We start from the raw sequence: 21,945 nt of genomic DNA, 5'->3' as shown, positions 1-21,945 counted from the left end.
TTAATTCTTATATAAAACGTAATAAATTTTATGTCGTATGTTTTGTTTCATAGAGTTTATTTTTACGTTTCACCTCTAGCAAACTCTCTATCTTATTAATATGTTAATCATTTGCTTCAGGTCGATCCACTTTGCACCCTTTCGTGAATATGCGTGATATATTTGCCACTGGACATTACGGTAGCAATCAATTTATCGGTTTCATTTAGTGATGAATACTCATTAGTTCTCAGTTGATAATATTATTGTCTAAAACAGTTTTCCCTTTTTTGTGTATTTAATTTTTATCTATACTTGATTTTTTAACGTAAATTTTAAAATTTCTTTCCACATTTTTCTCTTTGAATTTATTTTCTTTTGTCAACATTTAGAAACCGGCGTAGTCCACACCAGGGGTTACATTGTATCCAGCCAAACTAGGAGGGGAGTAAAACAGGAAGAAGTCTCTATTGAGTACATTCAATAACTCATATATTGAAGCGTAAACAATGGCAGTCTCGTAAAGGTGGCAAAATTTTCTGCGTCAATTTTTATATATTATATATATCTGGTAGAATAGTACCGTAGTTGTCATAAAAGCAAAATCGGATGAAAAAAGGTTGGCAACAATTTATAATAAGATTCAACATATTTTGGCCGTTTCGTTTATTCTATAGTAATGTCTTACTGATCGGTTCTGTTATTTAAAGTGATTTTTTTCATCTACAGTTGTCCTTGCAAAAGGCGCTAAAGATGTGTTAAAATCAACCATGCGACTTATTTAAAGTTCATATTTCCCTCTCAACGATTCAAATGGTTCTTTAACGTATAATAGATAGCGTGAAACGCTCACTACAACAAGCATCGGATAAACGACATTTTTATTTCGACCAAACGAAAAGTTTATAGTGTAAATATTTAATGTGTTTTGTCGCTTTGCCTTTACGTCCTGTCATTTCTTCTTTATGTTATGTGCAGATGCCTTTTTTCCTGACACGGCATCTCTGTGTTATGTCAAATTAGTAATTTGTTTGGTCAAACAATTGTATGATATGTCATTGCTAAATTTTGTTGTGTAAAATATACATTACATTATGCTGTAACTACTATATATTCTGCGAATACTTCGAAACTTAATGATCAACCACCTTTACATTCTCTCATATTTTATCTATTTTGTGTCTATTCTTCTTTTACGTGAGTCAGTTAATAATTTCGTCCTGTCTCAAGTGTTGTTGTTATGTCAAATGTTTTAAACTTTTTGTTTTGATACAACTTTCAGTTGTTCTATGTAAATCTCATGATATTATAGTCTTTTGGCGTTATGTTGTTTTTATACATATGTATCTCCAGTGAAAAACATGTTACATCATGGTATAATTCATATGCGTTTTGCCGTACAGTTGATACTCTCTGTGAGCATTCATTACGTTATGTGCAAATGCCTTTTACATTATGTGCAAACAACTTATACGTTTTGTGCAAACCTCGTTTACCTTATGTGCAAACATCGTTCACCCTATGTGCAAACATCGTTCACCCTATGTTCAAACATAGTTTACCTGATGTGCAAACACCTATTGCGTTATGTGCAAATATCTATTAAGTTATGTATAAAAACCTACATCATTTTGTGCAAACACTATTACGTTCTGTGCAAATACCGCTTACATTATGTACAAACACCATATATAAGTTATGTGCAAATGCCTATTACATTATGTCCAAACATCTATGACGCTATGTGCAAACACCTATAACGTTATGAGCAAACACCTATTACGTCATTTGCAAGCACCTATTACGTTCTGGTAAACGCTTTTTGACACAGATTAAAACAAAACGCATCAATGATTTGCATTTTGAAAATAAAGAAAATTAAAAGTCATGAATTAAAGTAACATTTGATCTGAAATGTAATACACATAGTTAATTTTCCGGCATTTGATGGCTTAATATCCTCAGAAGAGAACAGTCTGTAATTCTTTATCTCATTTAAGCCAATAGTTGTTGCTGAATATCAGCCACATCACGAACATGTAATTTATCCGTGTTTCTCGTTTCTCGTTTTTTTTATTTTATATAGATAAGACCGTTGGTTTTCCCGTTTGAATGGTTTTACACTAGTAATTTTGGGGCCCTTTATAGCTTGTTGTTCGGTGTCAGCCAAGGCTCCGCGTTGAAGGCCGTATGTTCACCTATAATGGTTTACTTTGCCAAAACTCCTTGCTAATTACAAAAAAAAAATACAAGATAAGAGGTGGCGAGAAAATATCTTCGTTCTCGGTCAATATAATCTGAATAGACGCATATATAATGTGTTGACCTTGTCAAGAGTCTATAATTCATAAATGTAATTCGGCGCCTTCCAAAACCATGTTATGATTATGTATGCAAGATATGGCGACCTATGAAATGATCCGCTTGGTGCTGGTGAAAGAAAACATTATAAATAAATGAGGCCGTAGGTGCTCTATTTTGAATTGTTTTACATAATCTTTTCAGGGTCTTTTCTTGTTGACTATACGGTATGGGCTTTGCTCATTGTTGAAGGCCGTACGGTGACATAAAGTTGTTAATTTCTGTGTCATTTTGGTCTCTTGTGGAGAGTTGTCTCATTGGCAATCATACCACGTCTTCCTTTCATATATCAATTTATTTTCCGTAAAGAAATGAGGTTGCACTTTGATTTTTACATGTACCTTTTCTTTTGCTTCTAATAACAGGGCAGAGCTTTTAGTTTCAGTCGATATACACGCCATCTTAAAATAACTACTTGTCACATATAAATTCTGTTTGGTTGCTTTATGATGTGGCTGATATTCAGCAACAACTATTGGCTTACAAGAGATGAAGAATTACAGACTGTTCTCTTCTGAAGATATTAAGTCATCAAATGCCGGAAAATTAACTATGTGTATTACATTTCAGATCAAATGTTACTTTAATTCATGGTCGTTTTATTATGCATATATTACACACTGAAATTTAAAATTAAAATATCAATCATTAAAACGTCTTTATTTGCATTGCTAATCTGCAATATGCACGATTTGTTTGCTAAAAAATGTTCCTGTACAATGTTGTCAAAAATGCATTAAATGTATTTTATGACTTTTGTCAATCTAGGCACACCTCCAGAGAGACACACCTCGAGAATCGTGTCTATATATTTGTAAATATTTTAATTTCAACAAGTAAAGTGAACAAAATATAAAAAGAATGGATGTATAACGCACACTAGGTGTTTGCACATAACGTAATTGGTGTTTGGACATAACGTAATTGGTGTTTGCACATAACGTAATAGATGTTTGGACATAATGTAATAGGCATTTGCACATAGCGTAATCGGTGTTTGCACATAATGTAAGCGGTATTTGCACATAACGTAATAGTGTTTTGCACAAAATGATGTAGTTTTTATACATAACTTAATAGGTATTTGCACATAACGCAATAGGTGTTTCCACATAAGGTAGACTATAAAATAAAATTGAGAATGGAAATGGGGAATGTGTCAAAGAGACAACAACCCGACCAAATAAAAAACAACAGCAGAGGGTCACCAACAGGTCTTCAATGTAGCGAGAAATTCCCGCACCCGGAAGCGTCCTTCAGCTGGCCCCTAAACAAATATATACTAGTCCAGTGATAATGAACGCCATACTAATTTCCAAATTGTACACAAGAAACTAAAATTAAAATAATACAAGACTAACAAAGGCCAGAGGCTCCTGATTTGGGACAGGCGCAAAAATGCGGCGGGGTTAAACATGTTTGTGAGATCTCAACCTCCCCCATACAGAGAGTATCGATTGTTCGGCAAAACGCATATGAATTATACCATGATGTGTTGTGTATTTCACTGGAGATACATATGTATAAACACAACATAACGCCAAAATACTATAATATCATGAGGTTTACATAGAACAAAGGCCGGTATATAAAAACAAAACCTTTAGAACATTCGGCATAACAATCACATTTGAGACAGGACGCAATTTTTAACTGACTTACGTAAAAGAAGAATAGACACAACATAGATAAAATATGAGAGAATGTAAAGGTGGTTGATCATAGAGTTTCGAAGTATTCGCAGAATATATAGTAGTTAAAGCATGATGTAATGCCTATTGTACACAACAAACTTTAGCAATGACATATCATACTACTGTTTGACCAAACAAATAACTAATTTGACATAACACAAAGATGCCGTGTCATGAAATATAGACATTTGCACATAACATAAAGAAGAAACGACAGGACGTAAAGACAAAGCGACAGACCACATTAAATATTAACACTAAAAGACAGTTCCGGCGTTTCATAGAGGTTCACCAACAGGTCTTCAATGTAGCGAGAAATTCCCGCACCCGGAGGCGTCCTTCAGCTGGCCCCTAAACAAATATATACTAGTCCAGTGATAATGAACGCCATACTAATTTCCAAATTGTACACAAGAAACTAAAATTAAAATAATACAAGACTAACAAAGGCCAGAGGCTCCTGACTTGGGACAGGCGCAAATATGCGGCGGGGTTAAACATGTTTTTGAGATCTCAAACCCCCCTATACCTCTAACTAATGTAGAAAAGTAAACGCACATAGGGTAAACGATGTTTGCACATAGGGGGACGATGTTTGCACATAAGGTAAACGATGTTTGCACAAAATGTATAAGTTGTTTACACATAATGTAAAAGGCATTTGCACATGACGTAATGAATGCTCACAGAGAGTATCGATTGTTCGGCAAAACGCATATGAATTATACCATGATGTGTTGTGTATTTCACTGGAGATACATATGTATAAACACAACATAACGCCAAAATACTATAATATCATGAGGTTTACATAGAACAAAGGCCGGTATATCAAAACAAAACCTTAAGAACATTCGGCATAACAATCACATTTGAGACAGGACGCAAATTTTAACTGACTTACGTAAAAGAAGAATAGACACAACATAGATAAAATATGAGAGAATGTAAAGGTGGTTGATCATAGAGTTTCGAAGTATTCGCAGAATATATAGTAGTTAAAGCATGAAGTAATGCCTATTGTACACAACAAACTTTAGCAATGACATATCATACTACTGTTTGACCAAACAAATAACTAATTTGACATAACACAGAGATGCCGTGTCATGAAATATAGACATTTGCACATAACATAAAGAAAAAACGACAGGACGTAAAGACAAAGCGACAGCTGAACACATTAAATATTAACACTAAAAGACAGTACCGGCGTTTCATAATTACTTATTCCGGTCTTCTTCTGCGGAATAAATATAATCCCGGCTTATATCTGTAGCTATTGTTTTGAAAATTGATGCGATTTGAGAAGAGAAAAACCTTGACGTGTTGGTTCCTTGTTTTAAGATGAAAATAAAATCGATTGGTCTAACATAAAGAACATTCGCGGTCTACAATAATGAGCATACAGTTAAAGTTATTAAATTTAAGAAATAACTCTTAAATATGTTGCTATCGCAAGCGAAAGTGTACTTTCAAGATAAAGTGAGACTCGGTGACATTTAACAAAAATTAAAGTTTCAAACATTTCGGAGGAAGTTTAAGATCAGTTAATACAGGAGCTAGTTAAAGAATTTCCCGACCGTGGCGAAAATATGAAAAAACAAATTATTGGGCTCTTATTTAAAAGCTTGCTGTTCGGTTTGAACAAAGGCTCCGTATGAAAGATCTAATTTGACCTTTAATTGTTCACTTTTTTCACATTACGACTTGAATATAGAGTTGTCTCATTGCCACGCATACCATATTTATATCATGGATATCTACGTTTGTCCTACCTTGTAAAAGGTTGTGTAATACTGCTCTCATCCGAGCTGTTGCTCTCATCCGAGCTGTTTTTTCGAGCTTTTGAATACAATCTCCATTTATCTTCTCTGAGGCTTGTTATTGCTGTGTTAACGAACGAACTTTTTCCACAACCAGCAACACCTAATACTGCAATATTCAAAATCTTCTTGTTATCTTTAACGGATGTTTTCATGTTTTTAATGATTTCTAGTTTCCTTTTCCAATATATGTCTTTCGTTTTATCTGGAACAACGCCATAACGATTCCCAGCAAAAAACAATCCTTGTTCCATCTGCAAAAGCAGGTAATTCTTCAATTAGTATGCACAGACATCGATTTAAAGTTTATGTCCAAATTCAAGTTCGTCTTAGCGTAAAAGTCGAGTACATTTTCGCGTAGACTTCGAAGTTAATTAAGTTGAAGTAAGCAACAATTTATATAAAAAAGAGAAGAAATGATCCACAAAATTATAGGCCTATAATCTGCTCTGGGTAAAATTTGTACTTCAATATTGAACACAAGATTATGTAGTCATCTTGATGAATTATGTATACTAAATGTAAAGCAAGAAGGTTTCAGAATGGATTATTCTACGACTGAACATAAATTTTACTATACATATTTTATTTGAATTATTGAAAGGGGGAAAGAATAAGTTACAATGTGCTTTTATCGACTTTGAAAAGGCGTTGGACTCTACACAGCTTAAATTTACTTCTGTTCAAATTATTGCAGAATGAAGTACATGGAAAATTGTTTCATTTTATTCAGAATAATATGTATGATTATGCCAAATCTCGTATTATTCTTAAGGGTAAAACATCTGATTTTTTCCCTTGTGAGGTGGGTGTGTGGCAAGGGGGAAACCTTTCACCTGCATTATTTTCCATATTTTTAAATGATCTTCAAACTTTTTTTTAACAGAAAAATATAACTTGCTTAAAATCTGTATCACAAGAAATCGAAAATGAGCTGATAGTATTTTTGAAATTATTTTTACTTTTTTATGCAGACGGTACTGTTTTTTAAGCAGAAAATAGCACTGATCTACATTACATGTTAAATACCTTTTACGAATATTGTGAAAAATGGAAAATGAAAATAAATTCATAAATCTCAAGGTCACTGTTAATTGTAACGATGTTGAAATTGTAAAAGAATACAAATATTCAGGTATTTCGTTTTTAAGGAGTGGATCTTTTATCAAATAAAAATATTTAAAAGAACAATCCACAAAAGCTATGTATAGTGTTTTTAAAAAGGTAGACAAAACAATGTGTCAATAGAATGACAACTTGTTTTATTTGACAAAATAGTTTTAACAGTACTGTTATATGGATCAGAAATATGGGGTTTTGAAAATATAGATATACTTGAACGTGTACATTTACAATTTTGTAAACTGATTTTACATTTAAACAGTCTACTCCAAACTTCATAGTGTATGCAGAACTTGACAGAGACCCCAATTCTGTGTCTGTAAAACTGCGATTGATTAATTTTTGTAGACTTCTTAATTGAAAAGAAAGTAAAATTTGTACTGTATTATATAAACTTATATTTTATATTATAATGATAACGGAATAGAAACGAATTGGATATTATTATTAAAAATATTTTTGATAGTTGTGGTATGTCCAGTAAATGAAATGAACAGTTTGCTGATAAATTGGTGGCAAAATGTATTGAGCAAAATATCAAAGACCAGTTTTAACAGGAATGCTTTGCTTTTGCTGCAGAATCGCCTAAAACTTCATGCTATCGTATAAATTAAAAAGAATTTTCAATTTATAAAATACTTTTCTGTTTTATCTTACAAATTCATTTATGCATCATGCAATATAGATGAGGTTGTCACCACTTGTCGACTGAATCTAAAAGATGGCAGGATTTACCAAGAGAAGACAGAATCTGCTGTCTCTGTGACTCAAACGATCTTGGTGACAAGTACCATTATATGATGAATTGTGGATCTTTTAAGTTTGCAATAAAGAAATGTTTACCTTCATACAGTTGGTCAGACCTGTATATCTATAAATTTGATCAACTGTTTAACCCATCAAATATTGTAATATTAGAAAAACTATGTAAATTTATCAAAATTATAAATTTTTAAAGTCAGTCTTCCAAGTTAATTGCATTTTTAGCATATGTTTAGTAGTAAATACAGTAGTTTTGCATATTTGATAAATAGCCTGCTGTTTAATCCATATCGCGCAACTTTGATGCGCACCCTTTATCGCATACCTTTATCACACCCCTACCCTTTATCGCATACCCTTTATCACACCCCTACTTGTTTTTTTTGTTTTTTTTGCTTAAGAAAAGTTTTCCTCAAAACAGATCCAATAGAACGGTCATTCGGTCGTGACGCAATTTATTGAATGACGTCATTGTTTTGTATATGACGTCACGAACGTCAAGTTTTCAAATTTTTTGGCACACTAAATGGAACTATAAAAAATACAAAACACACAAAAAAATACAATAATAAACAAAATATTTTTAAAACAACAGCACACAACTCTCCACAGGAGACCAAATGACACAGAAATTAACAGCTATATGTCACCGTACGGTCGAATGTTTTTTTCATACGCTTTTTGACGCAATTTTATAAAAAAAAAAATGAGACGAACGACAAATGATTTTTTATTTGAATTCGTAAAAGATATATGTAAAAAGTTTCAGAAAAGGTATCCTCCAAGAGATTGAAATTCTATTATTGGCCAAACTTTTGGAAAACATGTGACATCTTTACCCCCTTTTTGCAATATTATTAGTTAAAACAAGTACAGAAGAGATCACTTCTAACCTCTCATTAGAACTGTCAGAATAATCTGTTCTTGAACAGCTCTCCCTAGAACAGTTCTACCCTAGAACTGTTCTAAGTAGAACTGTCAGAATCAGTTCTAGGTAGAACTGTCAGGATCAGTTCTAGTGTAGAACTGTCAGGATCAGTTCTAGGGTAGAACTGTCTAAAACTGTTCTAGGTAGAACTTTCCAAATCAGTTCTAACCGTAGAACTGTCAGCAGAACTGACTTAATCAGTCAGGACTTTGAAACAGTTCTAAATGACGTCATTGCAGTAAAGGCACTTTAGAATTTAGAAGAAAAAAATCAGTTCCAATTACTTTGCTATATACTAGCAGATTTTCTATATTTTTTACTGATCAAAAGTTACATGTACAAATATCGAAGTGGATAGAAAGGTTATCCAACTCATCGGAGAAATATTTTTATAAGATTGCATATAGACATCGTGGTTTACGTTGCTTCGTTCCCCGTTCTTCCTAAAAATAACTATGCATTTAATTCATGGAATTTTAATCGTAATTTACCTTGTTTGCCTTGGATTTACATTCATGATTTAAGATTCTGTTTTGACAAATGTTCAAACGAAAATTGTACAGTGGATGAATTATGGGATATTAATGAAAAAGTGTGGTATAACTTAAAAAAACCTATGTACATTTGCACGGCCATTTCGTCAATTTAGCCAGACTTATCCATAAGTTAAGCCTCGGTCACACCTTACCGGATAAGACGAACGGACGACTAACGGATGAAAAAAAAAGTCGTCCGTTGACAAAATTGTTATCCGTTGGGAGTCCGTTGATGTATGACCAAATAAAACGGACTCTTAACGAATGCATAACGGACATGCAACGGATATGTAACGTACGATAAACGGAAACGTGCCGGACAGAACGGATGTCGAACATACATCGCATAAAACGGACACCTGACGGAAGCGTACCGGATAAAACGGATGAACAAGATATACGGAAAAGTTAAAAGCTACAATAATAATACATGTAAATCGCATAAATATTCAAAATGTTTCTGTGTAACTGGTTTTGGTTTGTTCTTCAAAATGCATTTAAGGGTAATGTCTGGCCTGAATAAGAGCTGCTTGATTGTGAACACGTGCCCTTACTCTAAGATCGATTATGAATAATAAGCATTCATGAACCTTAAGAAATCTTATTGGCATTTCGGACGCGAAATTTTAAATTGGCATTTATCCGTTTTAGATCCTTTCATCGTCCGTTTTATCCGTTATACGTACGGTATAAGTCCGTTTCACATTTGTTCAACATCCGTTTTATCCGTTAGACGTCCGTTAGAAGTCTGTTGGTGAATTTATCTGCCAGACCTCCAACGGATGTATAACGGACACGTAACGGATACAAAACACAAACGAAACGGATGAGTACCGCACAAAACGGAAGTCTACCGTACGTTCAACGGACATTTCATCCGTTGGACGTCCGTTCAAAGTTTTGAACATGCTCAAAATTTTACACCGGACAGAACGGACGTCGACGGATAAAACGTACGCTTAACGGATATGCAACGAGTATGCACGGACGTCTAACCGATAAGAACGGACGTCTAACGGACATGAACGGACGTCTAACGGACATGAACGGATTGAAAAATAGTTATCCGTTCGAGCTATCCGTTAAGATGTGACCGATGCTTTATTAACGATGATAAATCATATCTTTGAGTCTGGATCATTAGACAAATATACTCGATCTGAACATGAATGAAACACTTGCTCCTGGACGTTAGGCTTCAAACAAAATCAATCAGTTTTCTTTGCCTTCTTCAAATTATATTAACAGTATACTATTCCAAGAAGAGAACTTCTCATACATGTACTTTTCATTTTAAAATAAAGTATATGAATCAGTCCGGTTAGTGTTGGATGATGCCGTTGAATAGTTTTGTTTTAAAAAAAAAACCATCACGAACTACTGACTTAAATAGTAACTTTAGTGACGGTTCATTATTATGGATACAGAGAGGAAATAATGGCACGCTAAATTGATATGCACAAAATTTTTAGATATGGTTTACATTGTGTCCAAAGTTGGTGTCATCTTTATCATACTACCCGTCCTGACATAGAAATAGTATTGGTTTACAATGAGGTCATATATCAGACATGTTTATATTTACATGATAAATGTAAAATATGTTCAGTTTTGGTTGATTCGGTCAAAAAATTTGTTGATACGACTCAGTTTGATATATCGAAACTACTGAAATTTGTTTACGATTCAATGTTTTGAGTAAAAAGAGAACATGCTGGTACTAAGATACTCTAAATTGGTGTGGAAATTTTTTTGTAGTCAATATGTTCATTGGTGTTCCAACATTGCTGTCATTTGAATTATACAATCCATCGTAATATGTAACTATAAGTGATTTACTATGCGGCTGTATATAAATATTAAGATTTACTTAATAAAGTGCAAATATGGTCAGTTTTGATTGATGCTGTCACATATGCTTAGTTTTGGTTGATGCGGACAAATAATTTTGTTATATGAGTCAGTCTGAGATATCAAAACTACTGAAATTAGTTTACAATTCAAAGTTTTGAATAAAAAGAGGACATGCTGGCACTATAAACTGATGCGAGCATTTTTGTAGTCATTGTTTTCCAATATAGCTTTCATTTATATTCAAAAATCCATCCTGATATAAATATATAAGTGATTTACTTTGCAGGTATTAAGATTTACATCATGTACATAATAAAGTGCAAATATGGTCAGTTTTGGTTGATGCGGACAAATAATTTTGTTATACCAGTCAGTCTGAGGTATTAAAACTACTGATATTTGATTATGATGCAATATTTTGAATAAAAAGAGAACATGCTGGCACTCTTAATTGATTCAAACGACATTAGGTAGCATTGTGTTCCAATATTTTTACCATTTGTATTATACAATCCATCCTTACATAAAAATATTACAGATTTACTATGCGACTATAAGAGTTAATATATAACTTGTATTTTTGTATTTAACTATACGTTGGATTACGAAATTTTCTAATTATTATTCATAAATTATGTCTCAATTAAATTAAGTAAAATGACCTACTGACAACAATATAGATTTAGTCAGGAAAGTTATTCCCAAGCAGAAAACAAAAGTGTCAAGGAATATCCATTCTATATAAAGACTTATCCAATAGAAAAACTTAAACTACTCACAACTCATTTGACCATTACACCTCTGGAAAATGCCTAACTCCAATGTATAGTTAAATATAACTATATATTTATTATGAAACGGTAGGTAAAGTGTCCGGTTCGAATCATGGTTTTTCGAGTGTTTTGATCGGGTTTTTTTTCGAGTGTGACCACTTTGTTTTCGAGGGAATATGATCAAAAATGAAAGCACAGACTTCCTTTCTGACAAGACTTGATACAGAAGGTTAAACAAGGTATGTTAGTATTTCAGATAAAACGATATTAGTAATCTTACATTTTTTTTTCGATGAACGAGTAACATTTAGCCTTACGATAGATATAAAGTATCGTTCATTTCTATATTCTGTGGTTTGTCACATCTCAAATTACACGTACACACAACCACGTATCCCTTACTCCCATAGACAGGTATTTACGGGCTCGTGTATTTGTATACTGATGAGTCTTATGTAGACGAAACGCGCGTCTGGCGTACTAAATTATAGTACTGGTACTTTTGATAACTATTTACACCACTGGGTCGATGCCACTGCTGGTGGACGTTTCGTCCCCGAGGGTATCACCAGCCCAGTAGTCAACACTTTGGTGTTGAAATGAATATCAATAATGTGGTCATTTTTATAAATTTCCTGTTGACAAAACTTTGAATTTTACGAAAAACTAAGGATTTTCTTACCCCAGGCATAGATTACCTTAGCCGTATTTGGCACAACTTTTTGGAATTTTGGATCCTCAACGCTCTTTAACTTTGTACTTGTTTGGCTTTACACATATTTTGATATGAGCGTCACTGATGAGTCTTATGTAGACGAAACGCGCGTCTGGCGTACTAAATTATAATCCTGGTACTTTTGAAAACTATTTGTCTTGTGCGATGACAGTTTTGGATGTATTGTTCGACTGGTTGTATTTTATGTAATTTTCAGATGTACGCTAGTTTCATAACTAAGTACCAATCGTACTTTAGCAAAGAACATTTTGATAAGCTATATGCATTTTTGTATACCTGATTCAGTGTATCGTATTGAATTGTCTCACTAATAATGTGGACATATCTATGTTTATTTATAACTTAATATGTCTTTTTAATATGTACTTGCAAGGTTGTTGTTTATACTGTCATAATGAAAGTACTAAGTCAAGTACCGCCAACTGCACCCTACAACCTACATTTCACCTTTTTTGTAATTTTCGTTACGAGTTTTACCAACTTAATGCGTTACAAAAAATAAACTTACCTTCCCTGCTTACAATTTTATGAATATTTAAAAACAATTTAAGTTATTTCCGCAGTGTAACTCATTGTTTTCTACCAAGGTAACCTGTGATATACTAATTGTGAAGTTTATACTTGACTGTTTGTTTTAGATTTAAATGATTGTAAAGACATCGATTTAAAAAAGCAAGTTGAAGTTGTGGGCCACTACTATATATAGAAAAATATGTATTTGATATTGTCACAATCAATAAAATTACCTGTGCATTTATGTCATATTTTAGTCATCCTTCGTAAGGTGAATGGTAGTGTTTAGACGTTTCGTCCCCGAGGGTATCACCAGCCCTGTAGTCACATTTCGGTGTTGACATGAATATCAATAATGTGGTCATTTTTATAAATTTCCTGTTTACAAAACTTTGAATTTTACGAAAAACTAAGGATTTTCTTATCCAAAGCATAGATTACCTTAGCCGTATTTTGCACAACTTTTTGGAATCAATGCTCTTCAACTTTGTACATGTAGACGAAACGCGCGTCTGGCGTACTCAATTATAATCCTGGTACCTTTGATAACTATTAATATTACAGTATGAGTAGACGCATGCAACTAAATAAAACTTTTTTAAAGTTTATTTACGAGATAAATCCGAAACAAAGAAAAGCTGTTTTGTCTCATATTACCACAGATCAAATTGACCTGTTATCCGAAATTGTACTGAACATTTACAAAGGTATATTTCCAAACAAAACCAAATCAGTGAAAGCTCTAGCACCATACAGATCCGTTATATTTAGATTAGGCTCAAAGACAGAAAACCATCGGAGTAAAAAAAAGACTACTGATACGATATAATAAAATTCTACCAAACATCGTGAAACCAGCATAAGGGTAAATTTAGTGCCATGGCGAAGGAACTCATACTGATTTCCAAAAGACAATTCGAGGAGATGTCAAAGGATTCAACAAATAATGCAGATAATGACTCTAAAATAGAGGAACGTGTTCAAACTGAAGCAAGTACAGCAGCAGAGGGGGGAAAAGTTGACATACAGTCCAAGAATACCTTACTAGACAACAGTACTCAAACAGGGAATGGATTGGTGTTTTCTGAGAACAACACAGGAGTACTTAACGGACCTCCAGGTGTTTCTGCTCTGAAGAAAAAGAAAAAGACAATTATAAAATGGTTAAAATATTGATTACTTATATTGACAATAAAAAAAAGATAACAGTTATAAATGAGAGTTATATTTATTAGTCACAATATCCGAATGGTAACGTTCGAAGGTCATCTAACAACAGGCGTCTCTTTGTATACACCATTTTGTATTCTTTTTCTTTAACCCTATTATACAGTTTACGTTTCCTTCCAAGTCTCGAAATCTTTCTAGGATTTACGAGAGTGATGGCATTTGTCGTTTTATTCTATACTATGTCTTTCATGGTAGAGAAGTTTATGAGGCGCGAATTTGTTACACTTTCTGAAGAGAATCCGCGAACTTAACATACCTCTTTTCCAGATAACGTTTTATAGGTGTATGAATTTGGTCCACTGGATACGGCTGCAATTTCGTTTGTTAATTCACCTAGAAAATTCCCTATTGGAAGATTGTGTTTTTAATTACATGACCTTTATCCACAAATATTATCGAGTTGGTGTCGACGTAGAGGGTATTGCAAAGTTAGGGTACCAAAAAGCGATAAAAATTCATAGCTGAATTTTTTTGGAGTTGCTAAACTTGTACATGTGAAAACAATATATTGTTGTTTCAAAGAAACAAACGTTTTACTTTTTAATACACAAATTCGCAATAAAAAAAACCAATATGTTTGAGAATAAAACAAATAATATTTACAATGAACACTATATCTACCAACAAGTTTGTGATGGTGGTGGTAGTCATTTTGATATTTAGCAATACAAAGATAACACTTGTGGGGTAAAAAAGTTAAAAAAAATAAATATCAAAATTAAACTCCTCTCACGAAAAAAAATGGAATCAATAGTATGTATTCATTACAATTGAATTATTAAACACGAATGATATAATATATTAACTTGTATAGCTTTTTCTTACTTACAAATAAAGTTTTGCCTAAATGTTGGATTTGGGTTTGTAACGGCATCAACACTTAGGCTAAATCATCAATAAAAAGCTGCGATGTTTGAGGATAACTGCCTTAAGAATAATCTAGCATCAATGAAGGCACATAATATGTCAAAATGCGCATTTGGTGCAGAGAGAATGTTAATGTCATGTATCAAGGACAATACTCAAAAAAAGAATGTTCAGATCCACTCCAAAGAAAAAATCGAAAGCATTTATAAATTCATAACATCCGGGAAAAGTCAGTTATACAAAAGCAATTAACGATTTTCACATTCACTACTTTTGACTCCGTAGTGTACAAATTTTTGACAGGTAACCTACTTAGAACATGTAGAAATACGACGTGCTGGCGTCCTGTCAAGCGAAAGTAACTGAAATAATGTATTTTGTGCCGAAAAATCAGCACAGCTTGAAAACAAGATAGATTGCTCTACGATAATAATATCGTGTATAGAAATACACACATAAGGGTTAAAAAGGCTGTAAGTTGACAAATAGGTGATTAAAATTACGCTTATTACCGTCGTTTCTGCCTTTTCAATGTGCTCAATAACTTTGTCGTTGTTAGAACCTCTATTGTCGAAAAATATGTATATAAACGTTGCCCACTGTTTAAATTCGAATAGTTGAAATTAATTCAAAGGAAACTGTCCAAAAATCTTAACGGATCTACACACATGAAACTTTCCCCAATTCACAACACATATACTATCAACTGGTCACCACTTGCGGCGGCGGTGGCGGCTATATATATATTTCGTTTGGGCTTTTATTATATATTCCCTCTGGTTTATATAATCCGTTCATCCTATTTTGACTCTTTAAAATTCAAGAGTCTACCCTAAATTGGGGTAAATTAAATGGCCTTCCAAATACTTTTCGATCCCTAACATCACTGAAGAGACATTAATTGTCGAAATCCGGATATGGTGTACAAATTTTAGCACCTCATTTTGTGGTTTACCATCTTTGCCGCAAGTTTATTGTTTTTATTTTGTTACACCTTGTGATCAATTTTTTTGGCAATCGCCAATGGCAGTCAGCAGGGTTTAAGAACATTAGTTGTTCGGCCTGCTAGTCAAATGCGTTTTGTTAAAATATATTTTTTCACTCTTTTGGTCTTTTTGAAAATGTTGTTTGTGCTGTATTTAGACCCTTCTACAACGAAATTTGTTACATGCACACGTATACAAATTGCGGTTTTTATCCAACGCAATCATAGGTTTGAACGTTGTTTTCAATTTAGACTTGTTTATATATATATATATATATATATATATATACAACTCGTCTAAACACCAACCCAACAATGTTAGATCTGCTTTCGCAAATTTTTTGTTCTCCCCTCGCCGGATTCGAACCCATGCTACTAAGATATCGTGACACCAAATCGCCTGCACTGCAGCCGTCCGGCTAAACCACACGACCACCTGGTCTTCATATATATTATCAGCAGGAGCAATAGACTTTCCCCGCGAAACATGTTACTTTTAATGCAATGGTAAGTATACGAAATCCAGCAAAAATATTGTTCAGGGAATACTCTAAAAACTGTTTCATTTGAAATAGTAATGTTGGTGTCGTTATTGTTATGCACGATTACAACTTTGTATCCGCAACTGTAGCCTTGCCGACTTAAATAGATTGTGATTTTTTTAACATTTTCTTACCGCCTTCTACACTTTTACATTTTTATCCTTAACAGTCAATTGAATAGATTTGCGTATAAACTTTGTGTTGAAATGAACAACGTCGCAGTGAAAGTTCACGGGCTGTTTCAGGGGTTAGAACACCCCTTTCTTGTTGATCAATGCTTTTTGAATAGGGAAATAAGATCGCTCTCCCCTTTTTATCTTGGGTTGGAATTCCCTTTGTAAATGACTGGATCGACCCCTGCGTCGTCAGTGCACTCAATATTACAATTCCATGAAAATAGTACCAGTCTCGGAACAGGGGTTAAAGCTCATGTTTTGATCATAACAGTCCCATCCATGTTCATAGGGGTTAATTATCGACACCGCGAAAAAAACGTCCATACCTAATGATTCATAAGATCTCTATTATTATATTTGTAAAAAAAAAAACATCTTGGAACTCGTTTGTCATTTCTGTATGTTTCTGTTGAAAACATAGATTTTTTAATTTTAACTATTTGAGTACACTTATTCTTACATTTCAACTGAGCCTGGCGAACAGTCTTAAATATATTTCCGACATAGAGATGATTATTGTTTTTTTAGTTGGTTTTTTTTTCCGAATATTTGTGATTCTTTTCTACTGATACCAAAAACGTAGACAAAAGTGTGTGTCCTATTCAGAAAAAAAATCAAAATTATACCGAACGGCATGTAATTTCATGAAGAGTAAATAGCTCAAAAACACCCGTCCGCTGTATTTCCTCATTCTCTTCAAAACAAAATAAAAGAGAGAAAGTATATCTGAGCATAAACATGCCAACATGCTCCATGGTTGATTGCACCTTTCCTTACAAAAGTATTGCTAAATTTTTTCAGCAAGTGTCCCAATCTACAATAGCTACTGCAACGATAATTGCAACATTTTGTGTGCCTCATGTTAATTTTTTTTTTTAAATAATATTTATAGTTCATTCTATCAAATGAGTTGTACGAATACAATTACAGCATTTTCAACATTGATAACACCGAAAACAATAATTAATGCTAACACATTGCTGCAAATATATTAGAAAAAATCGTTGTTCAACTACAGATAACATCACTATCATTACTTTGTTTTTGATCGACAGATCATTTTTACACTTTGAGAAAGCCCAAGATTTAAATGCTACCTTTTAGTGCAAGTGTAATCCTTATCGTAGGTGTATGGTAGTTTCCGCAAATGTCTATTAGTATGGACAAGAGGATATTTATTTTTATTCAGATTGAGTAAGAATAAAAAGTATACCAACTTGAACCTTTTTATTCATGTAATAGTTCATTTAATATATGTTCTGACTGTTAAAGGAAAAAAGTGTTATAGTTAGATATTCTCTGCTTTAGGTTTGCCTTTTGTATACCAAAAGCAGGTGAAAGAAACCAACTTAGGAGCGCTGTGATTGGATGTAAGGGTACATCACAGCTGGTAATCTACACACGCAGAACATTTGGTTCTGCAATGAAAACCGTGAGAGGATTTTCCGGTTGTGCTTGAGTGGAGTAATTTTCACCGCTTCAAAAGGTATGTACATTTCTAAATCTCAATTTTCTTATTCAACTGATCAAAATATTGAAAATCGGAGAATGCTATGCTGTGGTGAATACTTTAACGAAGAGATACATGTATCATTTACTGTTGTACGTAGAGTTGAACTCCTACAAAATCAGTTGTCCCACGAGAAATTGCCTAAAAAAGTGACATTTCAATTTTGAATGGTTCTATTTACAGACCTAAAAGTTCAAATTTAGTATTTTTTTCGGACAATGGGTATGAATGTTGCTTTTGGCGGCGTGTGCGCTGTCCGGTGTTGATAGACGTCTTTATAATTCCAAAAACAACATTTTTCCATGAAGTCATGCGTGAGGGGATCGGTTCTGATTGAGGACATCGTGAATGCGTGAGGGGAAGTACACACATTTTTTTTAATCTTTGGCTTTGTGACTTTTGTTGACTCAATAAATGTGATCAAATCAATGCTGATTAAAAAGCACAGATTTATCCTTATACTTTAATAGATGTTAACTGATCACTGAGTTAATGAAATCAAACTATTAATTGTTTGTTCAATTCAGAAAATGCCATTGTTCAAAGGAAAAAGGAAAAGGGGACTGAAATTGACTCTCTACAAAAAACCATGGAGATACAAGTTATCCCCGCCCTCGAAGCTAACTAAACCCCCTGGGAGTAGTCCTGTCGTCAAATATACGTCACAGAGATCACCACATATATCTAAGAAAATTATATCGTCGATGAAAACTTCGACACCTATTAGACGAAATCTGTTCGCCCAAAATCACGAAATATTCGAAACAACACAGGCAGATATACAGATGATTCCAAAAACACAAAATTTGATATTGTTTAAATATTTTGATTTATACAATAAATCACCAAATATTCTTTATATGAATAAAGTCTAAATATTGGATTGCAAATCTGTCTCCATATTTGCAGATGTGGGCAAATAATCGATCTAGGTTTTACTTGTAGCAAGAAAACAAAATCGTTGACAACATTTTTTGTCTTTATTCTTCGTGAAACATATTATTACACCTAGGTTCCTACAATTATTTCAAAATCCAATCTCATAAACTTTTTTAAGCACACTCACATATGTGTTTTTTCATGAACAATGTAGCAAAATTTAGGTAAGTTTCAACGACTCATAGCTTGAATATAAAGATATGACTTTTACCTCCCCTCACGCATTCACGATGTCCTCAATCAGAACCGATCCCCTCACGCATGACTTAATGAAAAACTGTAGTTTTTGGAATTAATAAGACGTCTATCGACACAGGACAGCGCACACGCCGTCAAAAACAACATTCATACCCATTGCCTGAAAAAAAAAAATTGAACTTGTAGGTCTGTAAATAGAACCATTTCAAAATTGAAATGTCACTTTTTTAGGCAATTTCTCGTGGGACAACTGATTTTGTAGGAGTTGAACTCAACGTACAACAGTAAATGATACATGTATTTCTTCGTTAAAGTATTCAACACAGCATAGCATTCTCCGATTTTCAATATTTTGATCAGTTGAATAAGAAAATTGAGATTTAGAAATGTACATACCTTTTGAAGCGGTGACAATTACTCCACTCAAGCACAACCGGAAAATCCTCTCACGGTTTTCATTGCAGAACCAAATGTTCTGCGTGTGTTGATTACCAGCCGTGACATTATATTTTATTATGTATCTATGAATAACTGCAGTGTGTATATCTAAAATATTAATTTGTAAACCCATTGGAATATTTTCTTGAGAATAAATCGAAAAGAGAACCAAATTTTTATAAAAAGTGGTAAATATAGCTATATATATAGAATATATCAGTATTGTTGTAGAATGACATTCAAAACAGTGTAGCTGTGGCCATTGATTGGCACATTAAATTCATTCATCGACTTGGAAAATTTAGGTGAACGTTTGTATGTAACGACCACTGCTCACTATGTACTTTTTAAAGAAACTTAAACTAAGGGGTCACCAAAAGTTCTCAACACATAAATAAAGTAATTCGAAAAATTAATGAGAAATAACACGATGTTTTAATTTATATATATTATATAAATCAAAACATAAAGGTTATTCCTGATTAATTTTTCGAATTATTTTATAATTAAAGGCGTTAAGAAACCTTTGGTGACCCCACAGTTTAAATATCTATCGCAGGTACGTCGTGAACAGTGGTCGTTACAGACAAACGTTCACATAAATTGTCCCAGTCAATGGATGAATTTAATGTGTCAATCAATGGCCACAGCTACACTGTTTTGAATTTCATTCTAAGTGACAAACTAAATACTTATGTTTTCCCTCAATCTAATGTGATGCATTTGAACGATGTACTGAAAAATTAAAGTCTTTCAACCTCCTAAAATGATAAAGTATAAACATAACCGTATTGGTTAAAGAAAATCCCGAAATGTCTTTTAATACCGGTATGTGCCGATTTGATGAGCTTTTGAATTGACCTAATGAAATAGGTGCCTATTTGATTTTAACAAGTATATAGCCTGATATGGTCAGACCTCAGGCTACTAACTATAGAGAACAAATGGTGTGACTGAGAGTGCAATACCACCTTTAATTAAAACGTTTTTTTTGGGTGAAACAATATTTGTGATTGAAATTCATATATTTAAACAAAAACATCACTTAATCCAAAACAGTACCGTTTATACTCAGGTGTCCGTGAGAGATTAGAAATAGAAAAAATGTCAAAATTGAAACACTTCAAAATTTTCACAGGTTTGAAAAGGTGACTTTTGATCCCAATTTAAAAAAAAATGTAACCATATCATGTCCTTACGACAGCGACAGGCATATTGTTATAGTATAGTACAAGGTTTCCTCTTTCGAATGATATTTTATATTAGGCGTGTGTTCGGTGGGGAGATTAAATACCAAAAAATCTGCCCTTATTCACCGCACTATTGTGGCGCAAATGAAAAATATAAATATATTTTTTTTTTCATGAACAATCAAAAAATATAATCATTATCAAGCACAATCAATGTTTTTGCTTTCATTCCGAAGATGCATTTGTTTTGGATAAATATTTAATACATAGTGAAATAACATATTTAAAGATGCTGTAATTGTAATGTACATACATACTTTAGCTTGTAAAGTTTTGCACATTTTGCATTAATGCATTTGTAACAACCCATTATGTCTAACATATAGATATAGGAAGATGTGGTATGAGTGTCAATGAGACAACTCTCCACCCAAGTCACAATTTATAAGAGTAAACCATTATAGGGCAATGTACCGTCTTCAACACTGAGCCTTGGCTCACACCAAACAGCAAGTTATAAAGGGCCTTAAAAAATAACTAGTGTAAAAACATTCAAACGGAAAACAACGGTCTAAGCTATAAAAAAAAAAAACAAGAGACGATCAACATTTATGAACCACATCAACAAACGACAACTACAGAACATCAGACTCTTAACTTAGGACAGGTGCAAACAAATAAACGATTAAACCTTCTCCCTTATCTGATCAATAGTGTACTAACATCAAAACATAGAAAGACACACTATAAAATATAAAATGGAATGAATGAACTCAATAACTTTTC

The 21,945-nt window shown here is 33.3% G+C and overlaps 1 protein-coding gene across 1 annotated transcript in view; it reads right to left on the bottom strand.

Annotated features, from left to right (window-relative positions):
* The window catches only part of LOC134727075 (uncharacterized), a 46,773-nt gene extending 33,576 nt beyond the window's left edge, over positions 1-13,197 (bottom strand). The window contains exons 1-2 of the mRNA XM_063591466.1: positions 13,080-13,197; positions 5,813-6,114 (exon numbers count right to left, since the gene is read on the bottom strand). Coding sequence (XP_063447536.1) covers positions 5,813-6,114 — 302 coding nt within the window. The 5' untranslated portion in view covers positions 13,080-13,197. The remainder of the gene's footprint in view (positions 1-5,812; positions 6,115-13,079) is intronic.
* Positions 13,198-21,945: the final 8,748 nt, after the last annotated feature.

Source organism: Mytilus trossulus, chromosome 1, assembly GCF_036588685.1.
Source record: "Mytilus trossulus isolate FHL-02 chromosome 1, PNRI_Mtr1.1.1.hap1, whole genome shotgun sequence".
NCBI lineage: Eukaryota > Metazoa > Mollusca > Bivalvia > Mytilida > Mytilidae > Mytilus > Mytilus trossulus.
Note: the sequence above shows the minus strand (reverse complement) of the source record. Positions and strands in the feature narration are given on the sequence as shown.